Source organism: Thalassophryne amazonica, chromosome 7 (assembly GCF_902500255.1).
Source record: "Thalassophryne amazonica chromosome 7, fThaAma1.1, whole genome shotgun sequence".
NCBI lineage: Eukaryota > Metazoa > Chordata > Actinopteri > Batrachoidiformes > Batrachoididae > Thalassophryne > Thalassophryne amazonica.
In genome coordinates this window covers 98,611,600-98,632,955 of record NC_047109.1, presented here as the reverse complement: position 1 = coordinate 98,632,955, position 21,356 = coordinate 98,611,600, and the positions used below count along the sequence as shown (strand labels likewise).

The window sequence follows — 21,356 nt, the reverse complement described above, 5'->3', positions numbered from 1 at the left end:
TACCAACAATAATATTTTAAAATCTTGACTCACAGGAAGCCAGTGCAAATTTTTGAGGACTGGTGAAATGTGATCGAATTTTCTGGTATTTGTAAGAACTCTTGCTGCAGCGTTTTGAATTTGCTGAAGCTGTCCCAATGATTTTTTACTAAGGCCTGTGAAAACACCATTACAATAATCAAGCCTGCTAAAAATGAAAGCATGAATAAGTTTTCTGATATCTTGTTGAGACAGTAGATGTTTAATTTGTGCTATATTTTTTAGATGGTAATAAGCAGACTTAGTGATAGCTTTTAAGTGATTGTCAAATGTTAGGTCAGAATCAATAATGACACCAAGATTTATGGCTTGGTTTGTGGCAGTTAGTGAGATACAGTCAAGGTAAGTCATAACCTTTGACCTTTCATTTTTGGGGCCAAAGACTATCACTTCAGTCTTATTTGAGTTAAGCTGAAGAAAATTCTGACACATCCACTCATTGATATGACTTATACATTCATTTAATGATTGTAGGGGACTTAGGTCTTAGGATGATACTGAAATATAAAGTTGAGTATCATCTGCATATGTATGATACAAAATATTGTAATGTTCCATAATTTTAGCTATGGGCAACATATAGACATTAAACAAAAGTGGCCCAAGAATGGACCCTTGAGGAACCCCACACGTTATCCTTGTTTTATCTGATTTATAATCACCAATTGAGACATAATACTCCCTGTCTTGAAGGTAGGATTTGAACCAATTTAAAACAGTACCAGTGAGTCCTACCCACTTTTCTAATCTGTCAAGCAATATGCTATGATCTACATTATCAAAGGCTGCGCTGAGGTCTAACAAAACCAAAACAGTGATTTTGGACGCATCATTATTTAGGTGAATGTCGTTGAGAACTTTGATAATCTCTGTATTATGGTTAGGTCGAAATCCAGATTGAAATACATTAAATATATTATTCTGTGTCATAAAGTAATGAATTTGCTGGAAAACTGCTTTTTCAATAATTTTTCCTAAGAATGGAAGATTTGATATTGGTCTATAATTATTTAATACAGATGCATCCAGGTTGGACTTTTTCAAAAGTGGTTTTATGACTGCAATTTTTAAGGCCTGAGGAAATTGTCCTAATCTAAGAGAGCAGTTAACAATCTGTAATATACTGGGAGCAATGGCTGGTAAAGATGGTTCACATAAAAATGTAAGGCTTGAAGAGGTGATGGTATTTAATGATTGTCTTATTTCTAAGATTTTATTTGTGAAAAAAGCTGCAAATTTGTTGCATGATTTTTTTAGATAGAAATTCTGGTGGGGTTGATGCAATAGGGTTTGTTAGTCTCTCAACAACAGAAAATAATTTGCGAGTGTTTTTACAGTTACTATTGATAATATCAGAGAAAAATAATTGTCTAACTTTTTTAGTTCTTGATTAAAAATTTGAAGGCTGTCTTTATACAAGTTATAATGAACTTGGAGATTAGTTTTGCGCCATCTGCGCTCTGCTTGTCTGCATTTTGTTTTTTGTAGGACAGTTTTTATAGCGACTGTCTTTAAGACCAGGAACAACTGATTAAGTCTTAAGGTGCGTTTACACATAACCAAGACGCGTTACGAATGTCGTTTTTCTGTCATTTGTGACACATTCCTGATATTCTTAATGTGACTTAACGCGTCTGAATAGGTTTCTTAATCGTGCGTGTTGGTGCGTGATATTCTTGATATTCGTGGAGCATGTTTTTGCCTGTCAAAAAATCTTCCACGAATGTCACACACCACCCTCAGTTCGTCTCATGTCGTGGAGGTCGCAACTGAGCGTGTTGATCCGTCTTGATGAGTAGTGATCCTTAATAGAACGTGACAACTTTCATAGTGGTTCCTGTGATGGTTCTTGGAGCCCAAACTGTCGCGCGTTATTACGAAGTGACACGGAAACTGTCAAGTTTTGACACAACTTGTAACACGGCATCACATTTCACTGCGCACCACGACAAATCAGTTTTCTGTCACGTGCGCACAATTAAACTCGGCTCCAAATGTCATTCCACAGTTCCTGCTGAAGCTCCTCAGGACGCTCCTGCAGGTGTTCCACCTGCTGTTGTAACCGATGAGCAGGAGAACGAGTCTGAGCAACCAGAGGAGCGAGAGGAGACTCAGGTGCAACCAGACATCTCTGCCCCGAATAATCACATTCGTGATCAATGGCCAAGAATGTGTACTTCGTGGCATTTGTGACTTGTCGTTGTTATGTGTAAACGCAGCATTACAGGTCGTCCAGATGCAAAAGGAGGCCGTTTGTCTTATATTTTGGTAAAATTTGGCACTGAGTGATTGAGCACAGTTTAGTGGTTGGCACGGTTGCTTCACAGCAAGAAAGTTGTGGGATCGATTCCCACCTGTGGGCTTTCTGTGTGGAGTTTGCATCTTCTCCGCCATGGTTGTGTGGGTTTTCTCCGGGTGCTCTGGCTTCCTCCCACATCCAAAGATATGCAGGTTAGGTGAACTGGGAACTTCAAATTGACCGTACACAGTAAATTTTGTAGAGTAAAATATACTCTGTCAAGATAACATTTGATCTCAGTCCAAATAGAGTTAAATATACTCTATCACGGTGCTAAATCAGTTCTATCACAGGGGAAAATCAACTCTATCATGCTGTGAATGACTCTTATTGGAGTTGAAAAATGTAATTTGATAAGACAGTAGAGCTGATTTCACTCTGTAATAGAGTATATTTAACTCTATTTGGATTGGGACCAAATGTTATCCTGGCAGAGTATATTTTACTCTGCAGAATTTACTGTGCAGGTGTGTGTGCAGGTGTGAATGTGTTTGTTTGTCTATATGTGGCCCTGCAACAGACTGGCGTCCCGTCCAGGGTGTACCCCATCTCACACTCTATGACTGCTGGGATAGGCTTCAGGCCCCCGTCACCTGATCTTGGATAAGCAGTTGAAGATGAGTGAGATGAGTGCATCAGGTTGACTTGATAGTTTTAAATAATACTGGGTGTTGCTAAGCATCCTCTCTAATTTTACATGGTTGCATGGAACTGAAGACATCTGCAGAACTGTAGATTCTACATACATGCTGAGTTTGTAAAATCTGACCACAGCCCTAAGGAGCCATGTGATGTCCTGCTGACAGTTTGTTTGGTGTTCTACACTTAGTATGATGAGAGTCCTTCCTTCCTTCTTTCCTTCCTTCCTGTGTTTTGGGGAGTACCTCTGATCAATGTGAAAGTTGGCACGTTGCCTCCTGTCCTCAGATTGGTCCAATATGGTCCAGGATCCAAAATTTAGATTAGAAAAAAAACTCCTTTCTATAATTCTTTTTAATATTTTAGCTCTTATGTCAGATGATATGTCTAATCCTTAAATATAAAAAAAACAAAACACATCATTAACCAAAAATTCACAGGTTCTCCAGGCAGAAAGCTGTAGCTACTTCCTGAGGTCCATGGCTAGAGAGAGTTTGGTTCTTAGATCTTCAAAAAATTTAATGAATTGTTTCATTCATCCATATAATCAAGTAAACACTAGAATAGACACTTTATTGTCCCCTTAAGTAAATTCTTTCTCAGTGAGTGTACATGTGAGAGATGATGATCTCTGTTGGCACGACCATACAACCAAGACACCAGATACACAATCATTGTCTCAGTTTTGTAAGTAGAAATCTTATATCTTCATATATGACAGGATTGACAGTTTTATATAACATACTAAATCTGAAAAGTAGCTCAAAAAACAAATATCTCTTCGGGCTTTGGTAATTTCTCATTATTTCTGACATCTCATCACCTTGGAAATTAGTTTTGTTTTTTCATTTTTAAAGTTATCTTTTTATTTGGAGGGGCAAATATCCATCACATACATTTTTACAAACTTATTCACTCAAGAACACAGAAACAGATGGATTCAGAGAGTTTGAATGGTTTGTCCATATTGCCCTCCTAAGATCGTTTTGGATCATTAATTATTCCAGTTATAAACAATATCAAAACAGAACAGAAAAGGGAAGCGCTCCACCTCAGACAATCACAACACCACAAATTACAACCCCAATTCCAGTGAAGTTGGGACGTTGTGTAAAATGTAAATAAAAACATAATACAATGGTTTGCAAATCCTCTTCAACCTATATTCAATTGAATACACCACAAAGACAAGATATTTAATGTTCAAACTGCTAAACTTTATTGTTTTTGTGCAAGTATTTTGCTCATTTTGAAATGGATGCCTGCAACACGTTTCAAAAAAGCTGGGACAGTGGTATGTTTACCACTGTGTTACATCACCTTTCCTTCTGACAACACTCAATAAGCGTTTGGAAACTGAGGACACTAATTGTTGAAGCTTTGTAGGTGGAATTCTTTCCCATTCTTGCTTGATGTACGACTTCAGTTGTTCAACAGTCCGGGGTCTCCGTTGTCGTATTTTGGGCTTCATAATGCGCCACACATTTTCAATGGGCGACAGGTCTGGACTGCAGGCAGGCCAGTCTAGTACCAACACTCTTTTACTACGAAGCCACGCTGTTGTAACACGTGCAGAATGTGGCTTGGCATTGTCTTGCTGAAATAAGCAGCATGTGTTGCTCAAAAACCTGGATGTACCTTTCAGCATTGATGGTGCCATCAGAGATGTGTAAGTTGCCCATGCCATGGGCACTAACACACCCCCATACCATCACAGATGTTGGCTTTTGAACTTTGCACTGGTAACAATCTGGACGGTCTTTTTCTTCTTTTATCTGGAGGACATGACGTCCATGATTTCCAAAAACAATTTGAAATGTGGAGTGATAAGACCACAGCACACTTTTCCACTTTGCGTCTGTCCATTTCAAATGAGCCGAGGCCTAGAAAACGCGGCGGCGTTTCTGGATGTTGTTGATTTATGACTTTTGCGTTTTAACTTGCACTTGTAGCGATGAACTGTGTTAACTGGCTATGGTTTTCTGAAGTGTTCCTGAGCCCACACAGTATGATCCTTTACACAATGATGTCCGTTTTTAATGCAGTGCTGCCTGAGGGATCGAAGGTCACGGGCATTCAGTGTTGGTTTGCAGCCTTGCCGCTTATGTGTAGAAAGTTCTCCAGATTTTCTGAATCTTCTGATACAATTATGGACTGTAGATGATGGAATCCCTAAATTCCTTGCAATTAAATGTTGAGAAACATTGTTCTTAAACTATTGGACTATTTTTCCATGCAGTTCTTCACAAAGTGGTGATCCTCACCCCATCTTTGCTTGTTAACGGCTGAGACTTTTGGGGATGTTCCTTTTATACCCAATCATAACACTCACAATTAGTGTCCTCAGTTCCCAAACGCTTATTGAGTGTTTTTAGAAGGAAAGGTGATGTAACACAGTGGTAAACATACCACTGTCCCAGCTTTTTTGAAACGTGTTGCAGGCATCCATTTCAAAATGAGCAAATATTTGCACAAAATCAATAACGTTTATCAGTTAGAACATTAAATATCTTGTCTTTGTGGTGTATTCAATTGAATATAGGTTGAAGAGGATTTGCAAATCATTGCATTCTGTTTTTATTTACATTTCACACAACGTACCAACTTCACTGGAATTGGGGTTGTCGTAAGAGGGTAGATTCAAATGAAGCAGTAGTACCGCTAAATGGAATCCGATCTGATTGGTTTCACATATTCTGTCCATTTGGTCCAGATCTTATAAAATTTTTCTTTCTCAACTTTGAGGGAAAATGTATCTTCTCAATTACATAAATCTCATAAACTATTTCAATCCACTCCTCAATGGTGGTGGTTTTACTTTTATCCATTTCCCCGTGATAGATTTCTTACAGGCTGCTAATAGTATAGCCAGCAGTTTTTTGTCTCTGATACCCCATGTTTTAAACAATAAATCACCCAAATACACAATTTCACATTTAAATGGAATGTTTACACCAAATACATTTTTAATATGTTTGTGGATCTCTTCCCAGTAATCCCTCATTACCGGGCAGTCGCAAAAAATATGGGCATGGGTGGCTCTGTTAGACCCACAAAGTATCCAACAAGTGTCCTCACTTGCCTTGGTGTTGTTTTTGTATGGGTGTGACAAAACATCTAGCAATATTTTTCCAGCAGAATTCCCGCCATGTGTTTGATCCGGTTGAGAGCCATTGTAATTGGCATATTTCCTCCCAGCTGTCCTGTGAGATTGTTACCTTTGCTTCCTTTTCCCATTTCTTCTTTATGTATTCTGTATTTTCTTATTAGTTTTTTGTTTTCCGATTTCATTTTTTTCTGGTGCAGATGGAGAGTGAGAAGCAGAGCTGGAAGCCCATGCTGGTGGTGGTGACGGAGAAAGACCTGCTACTGTATGACAGCTTACCGCGAGGCAAGGATGCCTGGCACAGCCCCGTGCACATGTATCCACTTTTAGCAACGCGGTAAGTCCAAACCTAAACATGCTGTGACCGGTGTCAGTTTGAAAACCAATACCTAATTCAACAACACTGTGCCTTTCCTGCCCTTTGGGCTACTTTACCACAGTTTGTCATTGGCTCAGTAAACATTAAATGTTAAATTCTTTGGTACCAAATTTGATCAACAGTTTTGGAAATCTAGTAATATCTCCTCATAGTGCATTAGAAGGTGCTGTGGCACAACATAATGCTCTGTTGACAAGAAGTAAGTCCTATATAGGCATGTTGGTGACGGTGCTTATCCAGAGATATCATAGTATTTAGCAGATGAGCAGTGTTGTATAAAGTACCGGAAAATCACACTTAAGTAAAAGTACAGATACCCATTAAAAAAATGACTTTGGTAGACGTTCAAGTCACCGATTGAAATGCTACTCAAGTAAAAGTCTTAAAGTATGACAAGTAATGTACAACTAAATGTACTCAAGTATTGAAAGTAAAAGTACAAGTAAATGTTAATAATCAAATTGGACTGATTTTTTTTTTTTATATAAAGTTTATCTAGGTTTGTAAATGACTGGTAGTATTACTCAAAATACTGAAAATTGTGCACATCACACAAAAACACTTCAGAAACAAGGTTTCAAAACCTAAACGAGAGTAGGCTACTCACTAGGTGTTCACAAGAAACAGTTATTTATTTCTATATGTATTTATCTATTTTCATTGTTACATGGTTTTATCTTTTCTGTTGTGTTTTGTTTCATTAGGTTCTTTTTGTCTCTTTCTCTAAAATTGTATTGTAACATTATTAGTCTATTATTATTGACTATTATTGTCTATTATGTAGACTACTGTTGTTGCTATAATATATGAATAAAAACATATTAAAAAAATTACAATTTGACTCTTTTACGACAATGAACGCTGAGCCATTAATTATACAGAAAACAAATCAACACAAACGTGCTGATGCGAACAGCTTAATGCTAACTTTAACATTGAAAACGCCATAGACATGCTAACGTGTTAGCATCGGTCCCATTTTTAAGTTATAAAATACATCTATCAACTGTTTCAGAAGACCATAACAGGTTGGTTTAACATAAAAATATTAAATATTACTCAGACATATGCTCTTCAGGGTTTTAGCAGGGAAAAATTAGGATAAAGCGAAATAAAAGTCAATCCATGAATCGTAGATCGAAGCACTGCTTCGACCTGCGAATCACTGCTTCGATTGGTTCAAGGTTCAAAGCAAAGCCGCACTGCAGAAACGTTTATTACAGACGTGCTGCAGGTCTGTAATCAATGCAGAGAAATTATCATTTTCCTGACAAACACCCCACAAGTGCGCAACTGCAAAAAAGCCTACTGGACATGGCTCATGACAAATCGGCCTGACTTCATTGCAGTCACTAGTAATCAGTGGTGTTTCTCGATGAAAAGACAACTTTTTCCGTGTGTGTGTGTGTGTGTGTGTTTTTGTAATGAGTAACGGCATGGCGCATAGAAAATGTATTGGAGTAGAAGTATGCAATTAAGGCCTTAAATGTAGTGAAGTAAAAGTGAAAGTAAGCTGAATTTTAAAAACTCAAGTAAAGTACAAAGTCTCCCAAAACGTACTTAAGTACAGTAGTGAAGTATTTTCACTTCGTTACTATACAACACTGCAGATGAGGATCGATGACTCCCCCCAGACGGGACGCCAGTCTATCGTAGGTTATGACCCAAAAATCTGGTACCCATGGACAGTTGTGTGGACTGAGACTATGCAGGTGAAGTGTTCTATACCAGTGGTAGGCACAGTTCAGCTAATCCAGTAGCAGATAATTATCAAAGCTAATGTTTTTGCTATCAGATTAGCTTTTCAGATAAGTTTTAAAACCATCAGCGGACCAGTTATCTTCCAATAAAATTACTTCCAATAACTTTCAGTCTAATAACATTTTAATTTTAGGTATATTTATTACTGTTTTTAAGCTATTTAAGGGGTTTTATTAAGTTGTGTATTTTTACTGTGCAGCATGGGATAGTGTAATATGGGACAATGACAATGTGGGATCAGTGCAATACGAGTTATGTTTGTCTCCGAGCCTGCCCCCCCCCAATCTCCTGATGTTTTTTTTTTATATATATTTATTGAAGTATGTGCATGGGTGAGTGTGCTTGAGGGTGGTCATTGTTTTTGAGGATGCACAAGCAAATTTCGTTGTGTTGATTGCTGTGCAGTGACAATAAAGGTGATTCTGATTCTGATTCTGATTTTTTTGCTGGTAAAGTGAGCAACGACAGATGGTAGTTGATTTTGCAAAAACGATGGAAATGGCTGTGGTAAATACCTACTTTCAGAAAAGGGAGGAGCACAGGGTAACATATAAGAGTGGAGGAAGGTGCACACAGGTGGACTACATTCTTTATAGGAGATGCAAGCTAAAAGAAATCAGAGATTCTAAGGTAGTGGCAGGAGAGAGTGCCACTAGACAGCATAGGGTGGTTGTTTGTAGGATGACTTTAGAGGTAAAGAAGAAGAAGAGAGTGAGAGCTCAACAAAGGATCAGATGGTGGAAGCTGAAGGAGGAAGACTATTGTGTGAAATTTAGCGAGCAGGTGAGAGAAGCACTGGTTGGAGGGGAAGCAATTTTGGACAAGTGGAAAAGTACTGCAGATGTGGTGAGGGAGACAGCTAGGACAGTACTGGGTATGACATCTGGACAGTGGAAGGAAGACAAGGAGACTTGGTGGTGGAATGAAGAGGTCCAGGAAAGCATAAGGAGAAAGAGGTTGGTGAAAAAGTTTTGGGATAGTCGGAGAGATGAAGGAAGTAGACAGGAGTACAAGGAGATGCGGCGTAAGGCGAAAAGAGAAGTAGCAAAAGCAAAGGAAAAGGCATATTGCAAGCTGTACAAGAAGTTGAATAGTAAGGAAGGAGAAAAGGACTTGTACCGATTGGCCAGCCAAAGGGACAGAGCTGGAAAGGGTGGTAAGAGATGCACATGGTAATGTGCTGACAAGTGAGGAGTGTGTGCTGAGAAGGTGGAGGGAATATTTTGAAGAGCTGATGAATAAAGAAAATGAGCGAGAGAAAAGGCTGGATGATGTGGTGAGAGTAAATCAGGAAGTACAAGAGATTAGCAAGGAAGAAGTGAGGGTTGCTATGAAGAGGATGAAGAGTGGAAAGGCAGTTGGTCCAGATGACATTCCAGTGGAGGCATGGAAATGTGTAGGAGAGATGGCAGTAGAGTTTCTAACCAGATTGTTTAATAACGTCTTGGAAAGTGAGAGGATGCCTGAGGAGTGGAGACGAAGTGTGCTGGTTCCTATTTTCAAGAACAAGGGTGATGTGCAGAGCTGCAGTAACTACAGAGGCATAAAGCTGATCAGCCACAGCATGAAGTTATGGGAAAGAGTAGTAGAAGCTAGGCTTAGAAAACAGGTGAAGATCTGTGAGCAGCAATATGGTTTCATGCCGAGAAAGAGCACTACAGATGCAATGTTTGCTCTGAGAATACTGTTGGAGAAGTACAGAGAAGGACAGAAAGAGTTACATTGTGTGTTTGTGGACTTAGAAAAAGCTTATGATAGGGTGCCAAGAGAAGAGTTGTGGTATTGTATGAGGAGGTCTGGAGTGGCAGAGAAGTATATTAGGGTAGTGCAGGACATGTACAAGAATAGTGTGACAGCGGTGAGATGCGCAGTTGGAATGACAGACTCATTCAAGGTGGAGGTGGGATTACACCAAGGATCAGCTCTGAGTCCTTTCTTGTTTGCAGTGGTGATGGACAGGTTGACGGATGAGATCAGACAGGAGTCCCCATGGACTATGATATTTGCAGATGACATTGTGATCTGTAGTGAGAGTAGAGAGCAAGTTGAGTCTAGTCTGGAGAAGTGGAGATATGCTTTGGAGAGAAGGGGAATGAAAGTCAGTAGATGCAAGACTGAGTACATGTGTGTGAATGGGAGGGAGCCCAGTGGAATAGTGCAGTTACAAGGAGTAGAAGGGGTGAAAGTAGATGAGTTTAAATATTTGTGGTCAAATGTTCAAAGTAATGGAGAGTGTAGTAAAGAGGTGAAGAAGAGACTGCAAGCAGGGTGGAGTGGTTGGAGAAAGATGGCAGGAGTGATTTGTGACCAAAGAATATCAGCAAGAGTGAAGGGGAAAGTTTACAAGACAGTAGTGAGACCAGCTATGTTGTATGGTTTAGAGACGGTGGCACTAACAAAAAGGCAGGAGGCAGAGCTGGAGGTGGCAGAGCTGAAGATGTTGAGATTCTCTTTGGGAGTGACAAGAATGGACAAGATTAGGAATGAACATATCAGAGGGACAGTTCAGGTGGGACGGTTTTAAGATAAAGTCAGAGAGGCGAGATTGAGATGGTTTGGACATGTGCAGAGGAGGGACCCAGGGTATATAGGGAGAAGGATGCTGAGCATGGAGCCACCAGGCAGGAGGAGAAGAGGGAGGCCAAAGAGGAGGTTCATGGATGTGCTGAGAGAGAACATGCAGGTGGTTGGTGTGATAGAGGAAGATACAGAGGACAGGGTGAGATGGAAACAATTGATCTGCTGTGGCGACCCCTAACGGGAACAGCCGAAAGACAAAGAAGAAGAATTTTCCTATGCCAATCAATGCATTAATATATTTCGGTATTCCGGTTCGTATTTCGGTTGTTTAAGCCGCAGGGTTCAAAGCATGCAAAAAAGCGGCAGCTTTTAGCTCGTAAATGACGGTGTATCTAATACAGAGTTAAACTGTGACTTCTAATACTGTGTTTTACTTCTTTTGAAAGATGATGACAGTGTTTGGGGTTTTATTTTTTTATGTATTCATTTTTTGTGTGTTCTTTGTGTTTGTGATCATTGAATTTACCCAGCAGCTCCTGCGGCGCTTAAAATGAAACTGGTTTATCAGAAGCTGACAGTGTAATCTGATGTGGCCGCCTCCAAATCAATACTAATAGTTATCGGTTATTGTTATCTGTAATAAAGACAAATTTTTTTTAGCAGTTTATCAGTTTATCGTCAGTTATCTGATTAATGGTTGTCAAAGCTAACTTTTTGGTTAGCTGTGCCCACCACTGTTCTATACACAGGTAGTATGAGTGGGAATTGAACGCAGGTGTAATTATTGATAGTCCATCTCATGTCCCACTGAGCTACCTGCTCTTTATTGAGAAAAATTAGATTTTTTTATAGTAATGGCAGTTGGGCACAGTTATCACTTCTCTAGTAGTAGAGGATAAACTACAGTACATGTTAGAATGGAAGCATTGTCACTGATGGTTGACCTATGTGTTTAACTAGTTTGATCCACTCTGGTCCTGACCGGGGGTCACCTCACTCTGGCACAGAGTTGTTCTTTGCCACCCGGACTGGTACGCGCCTCGGCATTGAAACCCACCTGTTCCGGGCGGAAACCACCAAGGATCTGTCCCTGTGGACGCGACACATAGTCAGTGGCTGCCACGCCTCGGCTGAAATGATCAAAGAAGTCACTACTAGTGAGTGCTAATACCCTCATTCACCAACACAAGCATCACATGGGAAAGAAGTTGTGCTATCTTGAAGTTATACCCTAGTAGGAAATCTGGCATCTTAGAAGACGGAAGGTACTGTAGCTGGAAACGATGACATGGTTGCTAGCTGTGTATTTTCAAACAGTAAGTGCACACTTTCTTTGAAGTGTACTGCTTTCTGGATTATAGATGTATTTATTGATTTCTTGTAGTAATTGCAAGAGGTTTGGGATATGGGCACAAACATTTGGTGCCATGTTACTTTGAAAGAACACTGAACCCATATAGTACCCCAGATACTATATATCATGATGTGATTACAGCCATCTGAGTATTACTTCATGCACAAGGCAATCTCCAATGTCATGAATATCTTACACCCTTCCAGATAAAAAGAGTCCTTCATAGTTTATTTTCAGCAGGGAATGAGCTCGGAGAGAAGAATGCAGTAGTTGAGTAACATGGTCATTTCATATCTTCAAAGCTGCATTATGATACAATCAACGGCCTTTGAGATCTTGATGTTTCTGGTGCTTTTTGACAAAACAATCATTATAACTGACGTCCTTCAAAGTTCATCTCAGTTTTATGTACCAAAGATTGCAGCAGGGAAATGTGTTTATCTTCCAAGAAGGTGGCCTTTATATGTTCTCACGAACTGACATCAGCGATTGTTGAACTGAGCAAAACTGATGTGATCTTAATGGACATGATAGCCTCACATAGTTCAGCCCAGTCTCACACTATTAGGTTGTGATACTGTCAGGAAATGTAGAATTTTCGTAGCCGTAACCCAAATGCCACACGGCAGGTCTGCACCTTCTACCCCAATTCATGATCTATTATTTTGTGATAGCATTATGAAATTAGTTTGTGACATCATCACAAAAAATCTGCTGTATTTCGTGATGGCATTGCAAACTAATAGATTAAATCATTTTTCATAATAGCATCATGAAATGCTGGGAGATACAGTTCCATATTTAGTGTATCTTGGTGCAGTTTATTGTAAATTCAGTTGTCCTCTGGATCATCAAAACTGTCTTACAGTCAGAGTAGAAGGACAACAAGTGATGTCATAGAGGTAGATATGACGATGATGTTGAGGTATAGTTCCACATGGCAGACAATTTGTGGGCCCCGTATCGTAGCAACTTTACAACCACAGTATAGTGCACACATTGACAAGAAGTGCTTGTGCAAATTGTCCTTTTTCACTTGAACAAATGGTACCATTGCATTGCTGCAGTAACACGGTGGTGCTTTATCCAACTTATTCCATTGCAAAATGTTCAGTGGTACATGAATCATCCAAAAGTTCTTTCAAGTTCACTTTGCTACAACCTTTGCCATATTTTAAAGAAAATCAAGCAGTCTAGCCTGTGAGTGCTTTACTCAGATAATTCCATTATATGAAAGCAATCCATTTTTACCACAAACTGCTTAAAGAGGAAATACACACATATCTACAGAGCATCTGGAGCTGAGCTCAACATGAGCTCACACTGTATTGTTCCAACCCTTAACATTACATATTAATGTGTTTGTTATTTTTTAAATTACCCTCAGCATATTACAAGGACTTTTTACTCGCTGATGACACTTGAACTGTAAACATCTACTTAAGTTCTGCTTTTGTGTTTATTGTTCATAAAGTTTGAAGAAAATACCAGTTGGTTCAACTAATAGTCAATAAGTGTCACTGCTAAGGCTGACACAATATATTGCCAAATTTTTATTAGATATTGATTTTATATTGTATTTTGATATTGGCCAAATTAACTGGATCAGAAACTTCTATTGGACATTTGAGTCATGTTGTAGGCGCTGTACATTTTACTTTAGGGGCTCCGATGGATAGAGTTAAATAAAGAACCGTAAGCTGCACGTGTCACCGTCCTCGATTTTAGGACACCTCAGGTGTGTTCGGACCTGCTGCTGCAAACTATCTCACCCAAAGCAATTTATTCTGCAGTCTTTGTGAGCCAAAATAATGCTTTGAGTCCAGTATAGCAAGGAAGGTATGCACGTGTGCTTCGATGAGGGTTTGTAATATACTCTGATGGTGATATGGAAGACAAAGCTCTTGCCATTTATAGAATGGTATGCCGTGTGAGTGCCACTAGTTACTGGCTGTTCAGGGAATTTCAACAGCATGCCCCCGCTCTCCCCCTCTGCAAGCACAAAATGTCCTGAGAACAGCACCCCTCCCCAGGGTCTCCTCCTCCTCCTCCTCCTCCTCTTTAATATCGCTGTGCCAAATTATTAAATGCCAAAGTTTGTCTCCAGGTTTCAGTCACATGCTGCATGCACGGGTAAGGCTAGCAGGCTACGTAACGTGGTCTCGGTGTTTGATTAACTTAGAATTTTTTGCAACTTGTGTGGTGATTTTAATGATGGGTGGCTTGAGTGCAAGTAGTCAATAGTCCAAATATTTCATGAGGTGAAAGATGGAACATTCCAGCTTTCACCGAATTAAATATTCATTCCATTGACAGAACAAAAAATTATTGTTTCATATAACAGCTAAAATAGATCCTTGTCATTTGATATTTTACAACAGAATTTCTGTTAAACAACAGAAAAGCGACATTTACATTTTGGTGTTCGTCACTGGTGCTTTGACGTCAACAGTCCAACATGAACTTTAAATAGGAACCCAAAATTGTTCTCAGTCAACTTGGAAAAACAGATAGTTCAAAAATAAATCTGACAATGTAGTCCGTGATGCTGCGCACTGACTTGGTGTACTTACAAAACAAAACAACAACAACAAAAAAAGACTTTGTGTGCTTCCTCAGTCCAGCGAAAAATCATGTCAGAAATTTGTCCAGCTTTTCATCCTAACAGCTCTTCATGCCTCCAGACAGCTTACAGCGTAGTGGATTTGTTTTTTGTTTTGTTTTTTTGTGTGTGTGTTAGAAGAATTAGCACTGTCAGTTAGCCTCTTCAAATCATCCTCTGCCAGCAAAACAATCTCTGCCATGTTTAGCTAAATGACACCCCTGGTAGTGTGAGCTTGTGCAGTGGTTGGGGCGTGCAATAGCACATTTCATATAACACCAAAATAGCATGCTAAAAATAACTATTGCACAGCAAATTAAACAGCAAATGGTATGAATAATCCATCTCATATGACGTACAAGCCATCAATCACATGACAAGGATCCACTCAGCCGTTATATAATTATATAATACCTGCTAATTAAAGCTCACAAACACTGCTAACATACAAATGAAATAATGCTAAAATTTCACTCAAAAGTAATATGAAGGCCTTTTTATGTAAAAACACTCTCTTTGTGTTTTTACTGTGTTAAAGGCAGTTCCTGATTATGCTTTTATTTTGAAGTGCTTATGGTGATATGGGCTTTCTGCACAGAACAAAGCGAGGTTTAATGGTGGTTTTCTCACGTGTAAGGCTCCTGTTGTAGAAACTAAGTAGCTGGCTTGAATATGAACAGGTTATTACGGTGTTTCTGAAGAAACAACAGTAAAGTGAATTATGGGACATTCCATAATTAGAGGACATTTTGGCATATACGCTTCTTAAAAATAAATCTTCAGTTTTAGCATTTTATGTTGTGTATGTAAGAAACATGGGTCATAAACTACAAAATTAGATGATTCGTCAAGCTCAGCCAACAACGGTACTTTTTCCATCGCATATGTTTTTATTTGCTGTGTGTATGTATACCCACCCCCACCCCCTTAGTTGTATTGAGTGCGGTGGAAACTAGCTAGAGAGACCAAAACATTTTCTCTTTTTTTCAAACAGGCTGTAAACAAGTGTACTTCTGCTGTAAAGTTGGACAGTTGCCATCACCGTCTATGGAGATTAACTGATTATTTGGAGCCAGCCTCAAGTGGTCTTTCAAGGAATGCATGTTATGGCACTTACATGTTGGTTTCATTTTTCAGCACTGGAGATTGCTACTTGGTCTGCACCCATGCAAGTGGAAATAATACACTATGTTTTAGCACAACAGAGCACAAGTTGAATTAAAGATGTGTTTCTTAATCTGATTTTGACATTATGTTTCTTAGAGGTGAAATGGGAAATATTAAGAGCCTTTTATGTAAATCCATGACAAAACAGTGTCTAGACTGGAGCGCTGCTCTGTATCGATCTGTTGTGGTTTAAATGCAGCAGTGGAATCAGCAGATAATGTGCATGATCTTGATTTAGGATGCAGGTCAGTGAAACAGGTCCAGTGCATAAATAGTGTGAAATGAAAATGGTATTGAGTATTTAGCACAGCGTTTCTACCTGCAGCAGATCTTGTAGCATCTCTGAAACAGACCAGGTTAGACCCAGCTGTTACAGACAGGGGAACATAATTTACACTTCCCTGAAAAACGAGTGCAATAATGCATGCAAAGTGCACTCAAGTCGTTTTTCAGCAGTCGCCACTTGAGGAGCCGTTGTGACCTTGTCAGCTTTTCATCAGTGTTACATTCAGATAAATCATTATGACGGTGTATTCACTGTCAAAACTTGTGATAAAAATTTGTTCTGATGATAGATTAACTCTCGATCCTTCAGCGGGAAGCAGGCCGTGTCAGTGGGATTTTAAAGGTGGAGAGTAATTTATTGAGGTCTGAAATTAAATTTCACCGCTGCCCACCCTGCTGTGGTTCATTACAACCAAGGTGACTAAAACTTCCTGCTGAAGTTCTGACTATCTTTGTTGGGCGTGCATCACTGCAGTAATAAGATGGCACTCATTTGAGTGCAAATGCTTGACCCAAAACTTAGAACTTTAGCTTTGTCCAACTATTTAAATGGCACCTTTTTCTAAACAATGCTTAACTTTTGAATACATTCAGAGGTTATTAATAATTCCACTGACAAAACACCAAAGTGCCGTCCAGTGCAACAACTCGTGCATGTACAGCCAGGTCCATAAGTATTTGGACAGTGCCGCAATTTTTTGCCATTTTGCTTCTGTACACCACCATAGTGGTGTTGAAATTAACCAGTCAAGATGTGTCCAAAGAGAAGACTTTCGACTTTAATTTAAGGGGTCGAATAAAAATATCACATTAATCATTAAGGCAGTCATCCCCAAAATGTGAACCATGAGGGTACTGCAGAAAGTACCCTCATGGCCCAATGAACGGTCATTTTTGATTTTCAATTTTGTAGTAAATTTTAAAAAATACGCAAAATTTTTATGATGCTTTTTAAGATGTAATAAAAGGAAGCCATTTGGTGAAAATGGTGTGATGTTCTTAATTTTCTGACCTGGGCTAACATAATACAAATATGACAGTAATTCATCTTAGTATCATGTGAGAATCTAAATTATGAAGGTTTGGGTGGGCTGCTGAAGATTTTCAGATTTCCAAGCGGGCTGTGGCGTTTGTAAGTTTGGGAACGACTGCATTCATTGTTTAGTCATTTTTATACACAGTGCCTCCATTTTCAGAGGCCATGAAATTTATGGAACTGACTTCATTAGGGAATACGAAAAAAAAAGAAGAGGGTTTTTTGTAGTTGGTCTTTGAAAATAATGTTGAGATGCTGAGCTGATAGGTAACAGTTAATATTGTACTTTTTCTTTATCTGCGGTGGGCAGCAGAGCGATATCAGTCACTGTGCCTCGAACCACAGTGCATTGTCCATTAACAGAAAAATTGCTCAATACCTGGCTACTCCTGTATGTCTGTTGAAGTGTCCTTGAGCAAGACATTGAACCTGAAAACAGTGCCTGGTGTGAAGGTCAACAGTATGCTCCTAACATCTGAGTGGGAATGGGTGAATGTGAGGCATCAATGTAAAAATCCTTGACCAACCATTTTTAGATGGGAAAGACAACATGTTGTCCAACGATACACTCTAAAAAATGAAGTGCTGTCTCAACAAGAAAAAGTGATATAACAATTTACACAGATTTTTTTAAAAGTTATTTCACCTTAACTAGAGAAGTCCTGTGGCATTAACTCAGTTGAAGGTTTAAATAACTTTTAAAAACACGATGCAAATTGTTACATCATTTTTTCTCATTGAGACAGCATTTAATTTTTTAGAGTGTAGGAGAAGGTAACCTTTAAAACTGTACTTATTGTCCATCAACTGACAACTAATATTGGTCTCTTCAGTACCACCAAAGGTGACTAAACAATACTGACAGTCCTGTATCAGTATACCACACCTTGCATAAAAATGTATCACAATCAGAATCAATTTTATTGCCAGGTAAGTTCTCATATAAAAGGAAACAAAATGATGATATGATATGACAGTTTTCCCAGAGTGAAGGTTAAAATAAAAAAAAAAAACTCCAGTCATGTTGGTAATAAGATTAAAAACAAAATTGTTTTGACTGTTTTTTATGCCAAAGTAACAGGCAAACTGTCAGGGTGTGAGGTTGCTCTGCTTTGCTTTGTTTTGTCTTTATCTGTTTTGTTGCTCATCTGTTTGTCTATTCCTCTGTTAGATCTTTTCCTGCGTTGGTTTCTCTGTCTCTCTTGGTGGTGGGTGTGTCTCTCTTTCCCTGACCACACCCTCATTCTGGGCCCTTCCACGCGCTCCTGCTGTCAATTTGTTGCTACTAACTGGGATGTGTATATATATATACTGCTCATTTTGCTCTGTTTCTTTGCCAGATTGATGCACCCTGTACCTTCTTTCCAGCTCTCAATATTGTATTCTCTTGTTCTGCCAGCCTCATCGTGTTCTCGACCACCAGCTTGTTTATTCCGACCTTGTCTAAGCCTCATGTTTTTTGTACTGCTGCTGTGTTTTTGTACTGCCTTCCCGTGTACCAACCTTTGCTGTCCTCATCACTAAAGTCTTTCAAAAACCAGAGCTGCCTGTGTGAGCCTTGCATTTGTGTCCAAACCAAACAGCCTGTCACAAACATGGTCAATATCAAGTGGATTCTGTGACATGACATGTTAGCACATGATGTGCTAACTAAGCAAATGGTTCCCTTTAAAACCCTCATTCACTCAACCAGTAATTTGCCTCACCTTCTGCCAAAATTGGACAAATTTTAACATTTGACCCCTGGACAAACTGGAAGTGGCCTTTGTCACAGTTTTTGCTGTTTTCGCTCCATAACTCATTGACTTTTTTGGGGGGGGATTATGCGATGTGTGCTGTTAGTGGTGTGGATATGATAATTTGAGTTTATAAGATGTCTGTGTTTTGCTGTTCTGTTCACTTTGTTTTGTTATGTTTTGGTTTTGTTGTGATAAGTAAAAGTTGCTGAGGTAAAGGGGGTAGGTGTATATAAGTTGTGCTTCTACCTACACCCTTTCGATTGCATGGGTTGACTGGCTGAGAAATTAGTTTTGCTTTGTTTTATTTTGTTGCAAGGTTCTTTCCCTTGAACCGAAAAAACCTGAACTTGAACTTAAACTTTCAGTCATAGAAAGTTCAAACTATAACTGTTTGAAACCTTTATGATCTGACAAATAATGAGGTATACTTTTCAAAATAATTGGATCATTTTTTTGAATTTGACATCTATGTAACCCTTAATTGACCTGACAGCTAGCACTCTGGTTGGGTTATCGTTCATTTTTGTTGGATTGTGAGGGACTATCCGGGAGGGACTAGGAGTCAAGCCCCTGCTTCTTCACATTGAAAGGAGCTGAGATGGTTCAGGCATCTGGTGAGGATGCCCCCTGGTCTAGTCTTCTCCCTAGGGAGGTCTTCCAGGCATGTCCAACTGGGACGAGGCCTCGGTGAAGACCCAGGACATGCTTGAGGGATTATATTCTCCAGATGTCTTGGGAATGCCTCGGAATCCACTGGGAAGAGTTACAGGATTTGGCTGAGGATAGGGAAGTGTGGGAAGAGCTGCTTGGTGCGCTGCCGCTGTGACCTGGACCTGGATAAGTGGCAGAAAATGTATAAATGATTGGATTGTATGTGTTGTTTTTCCTGGGTACCAGCTTTTATTTTTAATTGCTGTCAATAAGAACAGATTGTACAAGGCCACCTCATAAAAAAGCGCTACACCCAGCAACTTCTTTCTTGTTTTCTTTTTTCTTTTTTTTTTTGTGCTTTAAGTTAAAAATCCCTGAACTGTCAGAGTGTACTCCGTGATTACACTTTTTGTTTTTTGTGTCTTTAGCCCATCTACTTCATGCTTCTCAAGCGTCACCACAACACTAACGTTGCCTTCGCTGTTGGCATGGTGGTGTCCCCGCTGTCTACTAGTTTGGTTTGTTCACCTACTCTAAAATGTGTTGACAGGTTGTGGGTGTGTGGAGGTGTGTGCTTTTTACTCTTCCTCTGGTATAAAAACAAGGTGACAGCTATTTGAAGAGGGGTGGAGCACCTACACACACACACAAACACACACACACTCACTCCTTTCCAATAATGAACACTTCAGTGACTTGCAGAACACTTGCAGTTCGTCGTCACAGCTGTTGCGTAATTAATTTGCAGCGACACCAGCACCATGTGGATGTGTTTGCAGTTTGCCAAATATTTTTACCAGCTGTTTAATGCCATTGTTAACAAGTTCAACAAATCAGTTCACTGCCAAGTTCCGTCCTGTAATGACCTTCAGTCTGGTCGTTATGGTAACCGAGTTGAGCGTCTCCCTGTCCTCTCTACGTCTGGTTCTCAGTCTTATCTGTCTGTGTCACTCTCTCATCCACTCAGGCTGAAAGAGGAGCTTTTGTTGCAGTCTGAAAAGCTCGTTTCTCTCACCGCATGCTAAGTGCATTCTAGTGGGAAACCCTGAGTGCCCACTGATTAACACTTTCAGGTAGACGCGTTTCACATTTAATCTCTCAGACACCCTGCGCTTTTATGACATTTAGGAGATGCTTTTTCCACCAAACTGTTTGTGCATGACTTTTTTAATCATGCACAATTTCATCATGAATGAGTCTTTTCTGCTCATGCTTAGAGCACCAACCTTCTGTGCACAAGGTCACCGGTCTAAGTCCGTGCTGCAGCCGGTAGAGTCGATGCTCTCATGCAGTTCACCCGCTCGTAAAGGGATGTGACTGATTTTTGTAGAGGATTTAAGGAGAGTAAAAGAACTGGAGGAGTATGGAACATAAAGTATGCTAGGACTTTATTATCTCATTTCCCAAAGTTGCAGCAATCAGCGTGCCCCTCAAGTTCAAATATGCTTCATTTTGTAAATAGAGGCTGAATTTATATCTTGTACCTTGCACTCTTCTCTTCCAAAAGGGATTCTGCTGGAAGATGAGGAGAACAGAACCGGAGTTTACTTATTACTGTGGACCTCAAGTAGGGAATACACCTAATGATGACATGCTGTATGACACGTATCTGTGAGACAAATTTGAGGAGGTGCATCATGGACCGACTGGGTAATACAGCATTCCACAGTACCAAGTAAACTTCAGTTCTGCTGGCTTCTGTTCTGTTCAACATAAGTAGGGAACCCACCTAATGACGACATGCTATACATAACTGTCATACATCTAACTGTCACAAAC

At 39.6% G+C, this 21,356-nt stretch overlaps 1 protein-coding gene across 1 annotated transcript in view; it reads left to right on the top strand.

The window, feature by feature from the left end:
- The window catches only part of sntb1 (syntrophin, basic 1), a 145,479-nt gene that overhangs the window by 99,028 nt on the left and 25,095 nt on the right, over positions 1–21,356 (top strand). The window contains exons 5-6 of the mRNA XM_034175229.1: positions 6,284–6,420; positions 11,704–11,900. Of these exons, the coding sequence (XP_034031120.1) occupies positions 6,284–6,420; positions 11,704–11,900 (334 nt within the window). The remainder of the gene's footprint in view (positions 1–6,283; positions 6,421–11,703; positions 11,901–21,356) is intronic.